The sequence below is a fragment of the Diceros bicornis genome, chromosome 3, assembly GCF_020826845.1.
Source record: "Diceros bicornis minor isolate mBicDic1 chromosome 3, mDicBic1.mat.cur, whole genome shotgun sequence".
Taxonomy (NCBI): domain Eukaryota; kingdom Metazoa; phylum Chordata; class Mammalia; order Perissodactyla; family Rhinocerotidae; genus Diceros; species Diceros bicornis.
Genome location: NC_080742.1, coordinates 13068874 through 13083742, shown reverse-complemented (window position 1 = coordinate 13083742; position 14869 = coordinate 13068874). Strand labels below are relative to the sequence as shown.

The 14869-nt window shown below is 38.0% G+C and overlaps 2 protein-coding genes across 17 annotated transcripts in view; one reads left to right on the top strand and one right to left on the bottom strand.

The window, feature by feature from the left end:
- Window positions 1–7943, top strand: part of KMT2E (lysine methyltransferase 2E (inactive)) — an 87227-nt gene extending 79284 nt beyond the window's left edge. For 5 of the 9 annotated variants that reach the window (XM_058523675.1, XM_058523681.1, XM_058523650.1 and 2 more), the window contains 8 exons: window positions 300–553; window positions 1200–1256; window positions 1403–1966; window positions 3030–3316; window positions 4173–4261; window positions 4371–4496; window positions 4672–4769; window positions 5675–7943. In XM_058523675.1, coding sequence (XP_058379658.1) covers window positions 300–553; window positions 1200–1256; window positions 1403–1966; window positions 3030–3316; window positions 4173–4261; window positions 4371–4496; window positions 4672–4769; window positions 5675–7186 — 2987 coding nt within the window. In that variant the 3' untranslated portion in view covers window positions 7187–7943. Of the gene's footprint in view, window positions 1–299; window positions 554–1199; window positions 1257–1402; window positions 1967–2622; window positions 2899–3029; window positions 3317–4172; window positions 4262–4370; window positions 4497–4671; window positions 4770–5674 lie in introns of those variants that run through there. The other 4 variants (XM_058523693.1, XM_058523687.1, XR_009215896.1 and 1 more) reach the window with 3 other exon arrangements.
- Window positions 7944–10588: 2645 nt separating this feature from the next.
- The window catches only part of SRPK2 (SRSF protein kinase 2), a 228973-nt gene continuing 224692 nt past the window's right edge, over window positions 10589–14869 (bottom strand). For all 8 annotated transcript variants that reach the window (XM_058523749.1, XM_058523714.1, XM_058523730.1 and 5 more), the window contains one exon: window positions 10589–12215. In XM_058523749.1, the coding sequence (XP_058379732.1) occupies window positions 12031–12215 (185 nt within the window). In that variant the 3' untranslated portion in view covers window positions 10589–12030. The remainder of the gene's footprint in view (window positions 12216–14869) is intronic.

The window sequence follows — 14869 nt, the reverse complement described above, 5'->3', positions numbered from 1 at the left end:
GCTAGCTGCTTTTCAAACAGATTCAAAAGGACTCTTAGAATCAGTTAAATTAACATCTGTACTTGTAAGATTTCTTAGAGACCCCTAGGTCTTTAGCTTTCTGGCAAGATAATGCTTGCTAATGGTGAAATGAACTAATTTGGGGAGTGGGGAGAGACTGCTTCATGTTAGTAAAACCCTGAAATTTAGTTTTTGGATGAAAGTCATCGTAATTATTGTTGTCGATGTTTCAATCTTTACAATTACATATTGTAGAAAATACCAGCAGTATAATTTTTTATAAATTATTATTTCACCAGCAGATTTAACTACACCACTAAAAAAACGAAGACTTTATCAGTTGCTAGATTCTGCTTACTCAGAAACCTCCACACCGACTCCCTCACCATATGCTACACCAACTCACACAGATATTACTCCTACGGACCCATCATTTGCTACTCCTCCACGGATGAAATCAGATGATGAAGCTTGCAGAAATGGTTATAAGCCCATATATTCACCAGTTACCCCAGTAACTCCCGGCACACCAGGAAATACCATGCACTTTGAGGTGAGAAATTTAAATGAAAAAAATTTCTAACCCATGGGGATGGGGTTTCTTTAATAGCTCCCTCGCCACCTTTAACAACTAGTGTACTGAGAGTAGAAAAAACGTTTTTAAGAAACTTTTTTTGTGAGGAAGATTAGCCCTGAGCTAACATCTGAGGACAATCCTCCTCTTTCAGCTGAGGAAGACTGGCCCTGAGCTAACATTCGTGCCTATCTTCCTCCACTTTATATGGGACGCCACCACAGCATGGCTTGACAAGTGGTGTGTCGGTGCGCGCCCAGGATCTGAACCTGCGAACCCCAGGCCGCCACAGCGGAGCTCGCCTACTTAACCACTGCACTACCGGGCCAGCCCCCATTTTTAAGAAACTAAAAGAGAAAATTTGGAACATGCATTTATGTGAATTTAAACTTTTTTATTTTCATTAAAATTAGTATAACTTTCATCTCATGGTGACTTTAGAGTCAGACTAAATGACTGTGTATCAAACTGACCTTAAAGCAAATATCTTATATAGGGAATGGAAATAGAAAATTTAAAACCAAAGTCAGTGTAGTAGTTTCTCGTTCTAAGTTTTCATTTCTATAAAGATCATGGATTTAATTATATATTTTAATTTTCAATTCTAATTATTTCTTTTATATAGAATATTTCTTCCCCAGAAAGTTCTCCAGAAATTAAGAGACGCACTTACAGTCAAGAGGTAAGGAATTATTCAAAAAGGTTATTTAAATTGGTGACTCTTTCCTAGTATCATTATTTTGCTTAAATTATCGGTACATTTAAAATAAGTAGTCTCAACATGTGGTTATTTGTGTAAATTTTTTTTTTTTTTAATTCTGTAAACAGGGCTATGACAGATCTTCAACCATGTTAACATTGGGGCCTTTTAGAAATTCTAATTTAACTGAACTGAGTCTGCAAGAAATAAAGACTATTGGTTACACCAGCCCTAGAAGTAGGACTGAAGTCAATAGGCAGTGCCCTGGAGAAAAGGAGTCTGTGTCAGACCTTCAACTGGGACTCGATGCAATCGAGCAAACTGCCTTACATAAAACCATGGAAGCACCTACACATGACAGGACTGATTCTAACAGCCAACTGGAATCTGCTCACTCTGGACGGGGCACAATATATTCTTCCTGGGTCAAGAGTCCTGACAGAACAGGAGTTAACTTCTCGGTAAACTCTAACTTGAGGGACCTGACACCCTCACATCAATTAGAGGTTGGAGGAGGTTTCCGAATAAGTGAGTCAAAGTGCCTGATACAGGATGATACTAGAGGCATGTTTATGGAAACACCTGTGTTTTGTACTTCAGAAGACGGGCTTGTATCTGGTTTCGGACGGACTGTTAATGACAGTTTGATCGACGGAAGTTGCACACCACAGAACCCACCACAAAAGAAAAAGGTTACAAATTTAATGATTTATAGTCTTTTTTTTAATAGTGTTTTTTTCATACTACTACTGAGGGTAATTAGTAGTAATAATGAGTATTATGTAAGGCATTCATACTTCAGTTTTTCAAGTTAAATTTTTGATATGTACCTTTTTAAACCTTTGGTAAATGCTTAATTAGGAAATGTTTACAGAGAAGTAAAACATTCTAGTGATATGGAAAATTCTTAGAAGGAGCATGGTTTCAGAGATCGAAACCTCGAGATGATTTATTTCATTTCACCAAAAGAGTAACTTTTAAAAATGGTAACCACTTCCCAACCAAATAAACAGAGTTGAATAATATTTGTGTTCTTATCACTCTCATTTTACATAGAACAGGCAAACTTTTAGAGAAGAAATGCCTCTTTCCTCATCCATACTATCTACAGTATTTAAGCCATGGATATGAGTATTTTGAAAAGCATTATACTAATAGATAAGTATTATATAAATAATAAATAAGTTCCCTGATTTGCCACCATTTGGTTGGCATTCATACTGAGACAATAGAATGCCTTATTTCAGAGGAATGGGAGAAACTACAACACTTACTTTATTTGTTAATAGGCTTATTGCTTTGCAAGTCAAAGAATTTTAGTGATGTGTGCTTTTAATTTTTATAACAGAGTCCAGTTGGCAACTTTGTGGGAAGCAATGTAGTATAGTGGAAAGAGCACGGGCTTTCAAGTAAGACCTAGGTTCGAATCCCGGCTCCAACACTCACCAGCTGTGTGACCTTGAGTGAGTGAGTTACTCAATTTCCTCATCTGTAAAATGGGGATGATAATATAACCTATTTCATAGGGTTGTTGTGAGGATTAAATGAGATAATGTATGTAAATCATCTAAATACAATGCCTGGCATATAGCAGGCATTTGATAATTGTTTATTATTGTTTGTTCAGAATCAAATTATTTTACATAATTTTCCTAATGTAAATATAGTAATTCTCTTTAGAAAAAAAGAATAGATTGACTCTGACTTAAAAAGCAAGAATGAAAGATTTGCTTTTCCTTATCTTTCTTGCTTAAGGTGTCGCTATTAGAATACCGTAAAAGACAACGTGAAGCTAGGAAAAGTGGCTCTAAGGCAGAACACTTCCCGTTGGTTAGTGTATCACCTCACGCAAGTAGAAACTTGAGCAACAACGGTGATGGGTGTGCCAACAGGACTGAAAATGGGGAGCAGGTAGAAAGCTCGGCTAGCCTTCCTTTACCAACACCAGCTACAGTTTATAATGCTACTTCGGAAGAAACCAGCAATAACTGTCCTGTTAAGGAAGGTTCTGCCAGTGAGAAGAATGAACCAGAAGTTCAATGGTAAGCCTCTTTAAAAAACCTAATTGGTAACTTTAGAACTATACGTAGTATACCTTATAATTAAAGTAGTCTTCATTATTTTCTTTATCATTCAGTGAGGAGCCTAACTTTTTACATAGCTGATTTTGAATGGAGCTATATTTGTAAAGATGTGAAGTGTGCTATTGTGAAAAGAACAAGTTTTCATTAATGAACTGTCTTCCTGTTTGTTGTTCTTCTCCCAAGGCTAAGGAGATAGAGCTTTGTGGTCAGAACTTTGAAAGATCCTCTTTGCTGATAGGGTTTTAAACCAGCTATATATTTGCTTGTATTGTTAAAGGTCCCTTTTGCTTACTCCGTGATAATTTTCATACAAATATTTATCTCCAAAGAATCTTTATCAGTCAGCATCCTGCGATTTCTTTACAACCCTTACCTTGAAAGAACAACCAAGTTTAGTGTTTCTTCAGTAGGAATAGAAGAAGCTGGGTATAGGATGGGTCTTGACAAAGGGCAGGAGGCTACGTCCACTTTGCTCCTTGGTCCCCTTACTCCTGAGAGCTTTCTGCTAGCCTTACAGTCTGGACACAAGGTAATTTGTAAGGGGTATATTTGGTACTTCTGGTAACCTGAAGCGACATTCTGAATGTTAATACACTACCCTTCAACTCCCTCCTTTTCACCAAGAAATTGCTTAAGACAAAGGAATGGAGTCCTTCAAGTAAGTGAGGATAAAAATGTCCGTTTTGAGAGCTGTTAGCAAAACAAACAAAAAGCAAAAGCTTTGGTCTGAGCGGACATGTTGACCATCAAGGGACCAAGAATAATCTAGGTGGCAGCACCTTCTTTGAATTGATGATATGATTTTATTTTAAAGGACTGCCTCAACTTCAGTGGAGCAAGTGAGGGAAAGGAGTTACCAGAGAGCTTTACTTCTCAGTGATCACCGCAAAGATAAAGATAGCGGTAAGCGAGCTTGTTCCTTTGCCAAAAAGTGGAGTCAGCTAATCATTCTGTGCCCTCGTTCTTTGCAGCTCTAATGCTCTCTTTGGGTCTGCTTCTGCTTCATCTCTAGGGGGAGAATCACCATGTGTCCCATGTTCACCGCGTCATGTTCCGTCTTCACCTTCATCTCATTCAAATCACATTCCCCAGTTGCAACCCAAGGGCCCAGTCCCTTCTTTCAGTGAACTTACCGAAGGTCAGTAAGCAGATGACCTATCACGGTTATTGTTTTAAATACCTTTTTAAATAAGAAAAGAAGAGAACCTTTATAAAAAGTTGGTTTGAATAGTACCTTGCTTTGTAGTGTTAGTAAAAAGGCAATATTTATCACGTAATTTTATATTTACTAAAAGTTTCATCTGCTTTTACAGATCCTGATCCTGAAAATCCAGAACCCATGACTACAAATGAATGTCCATCCCCAGATACTTCTCAAAATACTTGTAAAAGCCCTTCAAAAATGAGCAAGGTAATAACATTACCCTTTGAACATGGCCGTTCAGAAAAGTGGATGGTAATATGCACACAAGAGATTTTTCTGCTGTGCCAAGTATCAATTTGGGATTTCTGGACAATTCTCCTGTAAAATAAACTTTGACCAAACATTCTAATGTGCCAAACACACTTTGATAGCTTACATTTTCTCCAAGAGTTCCACCCCTATTCTGGCAGTATCTAGGATATTCATAGTCTTTTTCACGAAATATTTGATCACCCAATTAATTCTCTAAAAACAAAAGGTCAGGTGACATTCATTTAAAAGAAGTGTTATCTCCATCCTGGGTCATGAAGGTGTGATAATCTCGTGTGGCAGTATCTTTGAAAACTAAAGATGAGGAACCTGAGGTTGAACTGTATATATTTAAGTAGTCTTGTACTTAGATTATTTCTATTTGAACAATGCAAAAGGTATTACAAATCAAAACGGCTTGGGGGAGCCAGTTTATTTACCCAAACCAATTTATGATTAGGTTGGGTGTAGAAATTTCAATTATGGAATTGAAACTTGCTAAGTGTTTAAGGTATTAGAGTTCTTTTAGGCTAAGGCTCAAAAACAGGTTTCATTGCTTAGCAGGGGCGGGGGGAGGCAGATTAAACTTGAAGACCATTATTTCCTTGATTTGTCTTCAATAAAAATTAATTCAGGGAATTCAGTTTAAGCTTATTACAAGAACTTAATGACTATTGAAAAAACTGGCTTTTCAATATCCCTGGCCTCTGTAATTGACTTGTCAAACCTATCTTATTCCTAAGCCCTTTTTAAAATTAATATTTAAATAACATTAAATACCAATAATAACTAACCTCAATATACGTAAATGTTTCTTAAGTTTATAAAAATACATAAAGTAGATATGATTTTTCTTTTCATAGCCTGGTTCACCAGGACCTGTAATTCCTGTTCAACCACATGGGAAAATACTCACAAAACCAGATTCCCACTGGGAGGCAACAGTTACTGTGTCAGAAGCTGAGAATGGTGTTCACCTGAAAACAGAACTCCAACAAAAACAGCTATTAAATAACACCCAAGCACTTTCAAAGAATCACCCTCCTCAGCCACTCGTTCGCAGTTCATCTGAGCAACTTTCACAAAAGCTGCCTTCTGTACCAATCAAGTTGCACTGTCCTCCATCACCTCATATAGAAAACCCTCCAAAGTCATCGACGCCTCACACGCCCGTACAGCATGGGTACCTTTCACCAAAGCCTCCTTCACAGCCGTTAGGATCTCCCTACAGGCCTCATCATTCACCGTCACCTCAAGTTGGAACCCCTCAGCGAGAGCCTCAGAGAAATTTTTATTCAGCAGCACAGAACCTTCAAGCCAATACTCAGCAGGCAACTTCTGGAGCATTATTTACACAGACACCCTCAGGACAATCTTCAGCAACATACAGTCAATTTAACCAACAAAGTCTGAACAGCACGGCACCACCCCCACCACCCCCTCCGCCTCCTTCTTCAGCGTCTTATTATCAAAACCAGCAGCCCTCCACAAACTTTCAGAATTATAATCAGCTTAAAGGTAGTCTTTCCCAACAAACTGTGTTTACATCAGGACCAAATCAAGCACTTCCTGGCACCACAAGCCAGCAAACAGTTCCAGGACACCATGTTACTCCAGGGCATTTTTTGCCTTCTCAGAACCCCACTATTCACCATCAAACTGCTGCTGCTGTAGTCCCACCCCCTCCTCCACCACCACCTGCTCCAGGACCACACCTTGTCCAACAGCCCAGTTCCCATCAGCAACACTCTGTAGCACACGTAGTAGGGCCTGTTCATGCTGTCACCCCTGGGTCGCATATTCATTCTCAAACTGCTGGACACCATTTGCCACCACCCCCTCCACCTCCTGGCCCTGCCCCTCACCACCATCCACCGCCCCATCCTTCCACAGGACTCCAAGGTCTACAAGCACAACACCAGCATGTTGTAAATCCAGCACCCCCACCACCACCTCCTCCTCCTCCTTCCAGTGTTTTGGCTTCTGGGCATCATACCACATCAGCTCAAGCCTTACACCATCCACCTCATCAAGGACCTCCACTTTTTCCTTCAAGTGCTCATCCAGCTGTACCACCATATCCCTCACAAGCTACACATCACACCACTTTGGGACCGGGACCCCAACACCAGCCTTCTGGAACAGGGCCACATTGTCCATTACCAGTCGCAGGTCCTCATCTCCAGCCCCAAGGACCAAACAATATTCCAACACCTACTGCTTCAGGGTTCTGTCCTCATCCTGGCTCTGTGGCCCTGCCACACGGGGTCCAAGGACCTCAGCAGGCATCTCCAGTGCCTGGACAGATTCCAATTCACAGAGCACAGGTGCCACCAACATTTCAGAACAATTACCATGGTTCAGGGTGGCATTAAAATGGACTCCAAAAACATTTTTTAAAATGTTCTGTAAGATAAACTGTATATTTCATATGTACCTGTTAAGGTACTTTTTAAAGCTTGTACATGAAACTTTGTATAAAAAAAAAAAAAAACCAGTGCTCTTTCATTGTATTTTTCGCATTTTTGCTTTTTAAAATTCCTTAAAAAATGTGCTGTTAAGCCAGTATTAGGTATCTTTATTTTGTAAGTGAACATTCCAGCTGTTCTTCTGGCAGTAGATTTGATGCTACATGACCTTTACATTTTATTGTTGCAGTTAAATTCATTTAGTGAATGTTTCTATATTATTTTATACATATGCATTAAGTACACAGCGAAGTAATGGCACTATGAGGATTCTCATTTTTTTTTGTCAGCAGTTCTGTGAGTGCATCTTAGGTATAAAAAAATGCAATACAGATTTTTATAGTTTGGTGTGGACATGGCTCATTTTGTTTTATCGGTTATTTGCAAGAAAAATGTAATTTAATGTATAGATGATTTTTAACGTCTCCTGACAAACTGTAAATACTGCATTTCTTTTGCGTATATAATTGCTTACAGCTTTTCTCATTTGATATTATAGCATTGTACATATGACAAGTCACTGCAAAACTGTGTGATCTTTGTGAAAGTAGTACAGTATATGGCCTTTAATTTCTTTTTTATTTTAAATATACTGTCACATTGAAGCACTGGTTGGGCATTTTAATTCATGTTAATAAATCACAATTATGTCAGTTTTACCAAATTGTTCTGTACAAACTTCTGAGATTGGGGTCTAAGTAAGTGTTTTTACAAAAGTTATATTTTTCAGATATAGTTTGTAAGGAACCTTCCATCTTTAGCCACTACTACCTCAGTTGGACCGTAGCAAGCATCAGGAGGCAATAAGTTGTTGTTCCTGTAATGTTGCTACTTGTCATTTTCGCAGGAGCAAGAGCCATAGGAAACTACTGTGCCATGTAATGCTATGTGTATCTACTTATATCTGACAGCATACCAATGAACCCACACCATTAAAGCATTACAAATGATAGTTACAGATTGTAATTTACAGCTGTTTGAAAATATGGAGTAGTCTGCCTAAAAACATACGAATATCTAATTTTTACATTTTAGAACATGACTGAACTGTCTTATTGATTAATCAAAATTATTTGAAAACCTTAACATTTACTATCTAGCTATAGTATTAGAAAAAGTAGTAGGAAATTTTTAAAATTTGTTTTGGTATACAAAACTAAAAGGCATCATTCTTAGATCTCTCAAGTGAAATGAAGATGGCCTCTTAAGTAAACAGTTTATTACTGAATTACAAAATACTAGTTATTATTTTGAAAAAATAAATTTTCTTTAAGGTCTTCTACCTCTCAGGAGGATTAATTAGTATAACCAATAGTAATGACAATATTTGTCAACATATTTTTCACCATCCGATTACTTCACCTAATTTGCCACAGTATACAGATTCTGTGCATTGGAGAAAGAAGTAAACAGACTAAAAATGAATGATTTGGCAGTAATCTAAGTCATGTTTTACACTTCTTTTAATTTCCTTTTGAAAATTAGGTAATTGTGGTTAATGAGGGTACAGTAACACAACTATATTTAGGGCTCAATCCTAACCAGCTTCAAGTTTTAAAAGAACTTAGATCAACTTTGCCATCCTTGACTTTAATCAAACAAAATTCCACTTAGGGTATTCACTAAGCAAACACTTGCCCAAGAAGAAATGGCTTTATCCATCCAATCATCCATCCCCTGACAGTTTCAAACACAGAAGAGGGCCGGCCCCGTGGCTTAAGTGCGCGCGCTCCGCTGCTGGCGGCCCGGGTTCGGATCCCGGGCGTGCACCGACGCACCGCTTCTCCGGCCATGCTGAGGCCGCGTCCCACGTACAGCAACTAGAAGGATGTGCAGCTATGACATACAACTATCTACCAGGGCTTTGGGGGGAAAATAAATAAATAAATCTTTAAAAAAACACAGAAGAAAGTTAACTAGATAGTGAAATATCAATATTCACTCTTTCTTTAAAAGGACTGTCCTCCTAAGGATTTTTAATTCCTCATAGTTTTAAATTTGCCTACTTCACAAATAATGTATATACAGAAGCTTTTCTGTAAACTTCCAAATCTTATATAATTCTTTGACTCCTTGATGAAGGACACATACAGTCTCAAATACTGTCCTCTACCAAAATGTCATTAAAGTTACAAAAAATTAATGGGAGAAAAAAGTGGAATTTAAGAAATAATTTGAACTGTAGATACAAACTGAAGTTCTCTACCTGAGTAGAAATAGCAGTTTACTGTTAACTAGTTATGTATGATCCAGGTACAGGAAGAAGCAAGTTAGTAAATCAGTTTTCACCTAAAAAGTTTGTTTTTGAAACTCCTAAATCTACTTTTTCACTGCCTTTGCACAGTTGTAATTTCTAGACAGCCAGCTTCTGAATCTGCTATATAATCACACATGTAATCCACTGTTGGTCATTTTCCATAAAGACTTGACATGCAATAGAGAAAAGAAAAGACAGGACATTCAACTAAAACCACTGAGCTGCCTATAGTGTTTTGCATAACCAGTGGTTCTCATTGAGTTTATATGCATTCTTTATCATCAAGCCACCAAGAATCTGCTAAAAACCATACTGTACCTAATATAAATATATAATCCTTCTAGAAAAACTGTTTTTACATTGTAAACTAGTTAGGCTATTTTATCATAAGGGACAGATCCTTACAAAATTCATAATTATCTAGTTTATGTTCTAACATGAGCCAAAACTGCATTAGACAAATTTCATTCAAGTGTGATATAACCCTGATTAAAATTCTTATAGACTTAGGGAAGATATAAATGTACTCTGTGGTTCTTGTAAGAATGCTTCCTATGGAAATCATGGATAGCATCACTGGTCTACAGCCACCATCTGTCACAGAACCTACATGGTAACCTACAGCCTCATTACAAAAACAGCACCCACATTTCATAAATGACTGGTATGCTCCACCTCACAGTAATATGTGATACAAAGCTAACTCCTAAGAGGATTGTGTGTCTTGTTCCCCCACAGTGAATACTGTTAACGAAATCTGCAATGCTCAAACAAGATATAATTAGTATGTTTTTGATGAAACACGAATGAAAAAGGATCACTGAAATTTTAGGTAACAGATCCACGCCACAGCATCTTTTCTAAATCCATATTCTACGCTTACAAAACAATGAAGGATTTCCTTGTAATAAGCCTTAATACATGTTATACAGCTACATTTCCTGCAACAGGAATGTTGATATTTCCTTTACTTTTGGTTACACTATACTAAAAGGATAGCAAACGTTTGTTGATTCTATCGCTTCAAATATAGGCCAATGACCGAGGCAATGTCTGGAAAAAAAAACCAAAACACTTTAATTTTTAAGACAACTGCAAGCACCTCAAACAATGGATTATTATTACAACACTTTTTATCTTTTCACAATCTAGTTATTGCAAAGGCATATGGATAAATGTTAATGGACAAAGTCAAGAAAAACGAGGCACCTTAATGAATGTAAAATTAAAAAAAAAACTGACATTCAATCCACTGACTTCTAAAAGAGGCATTTATACCTCTATATATTACATTCTAAAATTGTATTGCCTACTATGGTTTGTGTCCTGAATTCTACAATTTTAAGGAAATGCATAAACAAAATTGTGTGCAACCTGCAAAGGGAAAATCATTTTCTCAAATTCAGTGCATGGAAAGACAACGAAAAAGCTAGTAGAATTTGTTGTAGCCACGTATAAAACTGCCTATGGACTGAGCGCGATCACTGTTACCACTGAGATGTTGGTATTCTGCCCGCTGCACTGCAAACTGTATATACCACACTTTGGCTTTAGACAAACACAAGCAAGCTTCTCCAAAAATATATATATATTTTTTCATTCCACACACTGAACATGTTTCTCTTGTCCAATTTAATCTGCGTAGAGTTGAACTTACAGTGCTTGAAGGAGGCCATCACATTTTTCAAGGGAAATTGCTCTTTTTCCTTAAAAGTACTTTTAAAAATATGCAAAAATACGAATGGGAATGCTAAACTACCACACGTATTTTAGAATGAGAAGCATGTCTTTTCTTTCTCTAAAGTGCCATATAGGTAATAACATAATCCAGAGCCACTTTGTTTAAAATCCAATGTAAAAGGACTGTTATGGAATGAAAAGTTTGCACAACTCCTTGGAGCAGTAAAGTCCACTACATGCAACTTAGGCTACAAAGCACTCAAGACTTGGTAGCTTTTCTGAAATTTGAGTCCCCATCCCATATTTAATGGAAATTAACATTTACAGGGTGCATTTACATACACTATAATACAGGAATGATGTCCCTTTGCCAGAAGATAAAATTGTACATTTCCTTGCTACTTGGTTCCAACTTGATAATTTCTTAAGATTGTTAATTATATAGTACTCAGCTAAAATATTTCTTCATAAATAGTTACAAAACCTGCCAAAACACAAGGGGGGAAGTATTTTTTGTTCAAAAAAATTGACATTTGAATGTCACACAACACAAGAAACAATGCTTAGAGACGTGTTATTGTTTCCAGAAGAAAGTGGGTCAGTAAACTACTAAGCTGAAGACAGAAGACTACCCCTTCCCCAGGATCACAGTGCACAAAAAGCAAAATGTCAAACAACAGTACCTCAAAGCAAAATAAAGGTCTGAGGATGAAGCCAGCTCACTTGTAATCCTGTTAAAGAATGAGAGTCACCGTTTAGGTCCAATGTACTGGAAAACATTTGCTAGCTCAGATTGCTATATTTGTAGAATCTGCTAAGAATTCAACCAAGGGTGCCGAAGGCATTCGCCAGCTGAGGCTCGTTTTTCTGGAACCATTTCTAACATCGGGATCAGGAAATCTGTAAACTGTGCAGCATCTTCATGGGGCCAACCATACTTTTCCACAAGTACATCAAAGAGACTCCAGGGCTTCAGCTTGGTGATATGCCGTAGTTCTCCTACAGGGAAAAACAGGCAGTGTCAAGAAAGCCCCAAATTTGCATTTCCCATTGTTGGCCCCGCCAGGTTCTTTTCAATAAAGCTGATAACTACCTACCTGCTCAACAATACGCAGACAACAAACAACAACAAAGAATGCCGGGCTTTCCCCCAAGCAATAATCACTCAGTGTATATACGACTGTGTCACATTTCAAGGAAGCTTGGCAAAGGTAAATAGGGGGTAATCGAAAAGGGAAGAGTTCACGCACATCAGTTCTAGGCTTCTTTAAATAAGTCCAGTGGGCTGAGTACGCCCAGATGGTTTTCATTTGCAAAGACTGAGTGAGGGAGGCACTCGCACTCCAACCTGGGATCTTCTGCAATCTACCAACTTACTTAGAAAAAGTTTTAAGATACAGACTATTTAAACTCCTTGGACCATTCTTTCTGCATGTTACCATGCAAAGAGAAGGCAGTCTTTTCCTCTAGAACAGTGCATTTCAAGAGAACTTTCTGTGATGGCAGAGATGTACTTTATCCGTACTGTCCAGTATGGTAGCTGCTAGGTATATGTGGCACTGAGCACTTCAAGTGTGGTTAGTGTGACTAAGGAACTGAAGTTTTCATTTTATTTTGTTTAAATTTAAATAGCCACAAGTAGCTAGTGGCTACTATACTGGACGGCACAGCTCTGAAGTCCTATCTGAATCCAATACCACTCTTTTCCACACATTTGTTGTAAAATCTAAGATACCAGGACATCAATTTATAAACCTTGAAGTTATACTTTTCAAAATGTACTAGCTACAGTATAAAAAGCGTGAGTGACTGACGTAACAGAATGACTAAGAAGCTAGTAAATGCTTTGTGAACTGTAATAGCCTTTTTCATAATAGGAAAAAAAGTTATTTTTAAGTCAAACTGCCAAAAGGTCAGGATAACTTTAGTTATGAATAACTCGTTTTCTCTGCCTGTTAGAAATTTTCACAGGACACCCCACCCCTGCTCACACAGAGGCTTCCTGGGGTGCCCCTGAGTGTCTGCCCCAGCAGCTCCCACAGACAAGGGCAGCGCTGCCCCGCGCCCCGTCCCCACACCCTCCCAGGCCCAGAGCGAGCCACAGTCCTGCAACTGGCACAGAGCTGAGGCCTCCAGACACCTGAATGGCACACCTAATGCAAGAGCCAATTTCTCTCCTCTTTCACCTGCTATAATTTAACCAACAAACTGAAGTTTTTCATGATATGCATTAATAGAGATTCAGTTCTATTCTTACAAAGATCTTCCCAGGAGGCCTGGTCTGTTTCACCCATTTATTCAACTCAATTTAGAAACATCCTTGCTCTTTCTTTAATCATAAAGAAAATAAGGGAACATTACAGAAAACTACAAAAACCAAAGGAGAAATGACATTACAGAAAACTACAAAAACAAATGGAGAAATGACCCGTAACCCCACCCCAGAATGACTTTTTGTTTTGGCCTGTACTCTTTCACTGGCATCCAGACTGCAGCTCAGGTCTATTTAATGAGGGAAGTGGACCTGCCATCTTAGAGGAGAAAGTGTAACCTCCTGTGGAAGGAACGGTTTCATGAGAACAAAGTCTGGGCAATCACTGAATGTTCATCCCCTTTAACCTGGAAATTTCAGTTCTTAGGATCCAGCCTAAGGAAATAAGCCCTGGCACCCACCCCCTACCACCAAAATATGTTCATTGCAAAATTATATATACTGCAAAATTACAAATGCTCAGTAACAGAATGGTAGTTTAAAAAACAAACAACCATGGTACATCCACTTGATGAATATTATTTAATATTACTTAATAACAAGGGGGAAAATTATATGGTACAGTTGTTGGTAATGAAAGAAAAGAAGTCAAGACTATGTTCTACAGATGATCACAAGAGTGATTTTCAAAGTGCCCATAAAGATGGAAAGCAGATGCCCCCAAGCACCAGTTTTGTTATAAGGTCATTTCTCTCTCTCTGCATTTTCTAGAATGTAGCTCTATTGATTTTATATAGTGACTCTTGATCTCACCAGAGCAAGGTTAAAGCAAACTAAGAAAGCACCCAAGTAACAGACTAAAACACGAGGGAGAGAGCTTTGGGAGGGGAGAGAGCTTTCCTGACATTCCCGTTCTGACGTGGAATAAATGCTCTCCAGGTCTGTGAATGAATGCCACTGCTGGGAAGCTGTCTGCTTGGAACACAAAGGAATCCATTTCTGAGGGGGCCAGTTTTTAAACTAACTAAAATCTATCAATAGGCATCAAATTAACTAGAATCTTCCAAAAGAAAAAGAGAAAAGCTTTATCATGATAGATGCCTTAAAATCTGCATAACAACAGTGATGAAAACAATACAGTGCTGGAAGGCTGTGAAAAACTATTTATTCATACTAACTAGCAGCGCTATAAACCGATAAAAACCTTTCTCAAGAACAGCCTAAAGTATCTAACAAACTTTGACCAGGTAATCCCACACAAAAACTGTATGTGCAAAGATGCTCTCTATATTAGGAAAATATGCAATATGCAAAATAATCCTAAGCACCAATAGGTACCGAATACATAATAATATTGCAATATAACAGAATACTGAATTGCCTCTAAAAAGAACAAATATGTGGATTATCTAGACAGGTAGAAAAACTTTATAATGCCAAG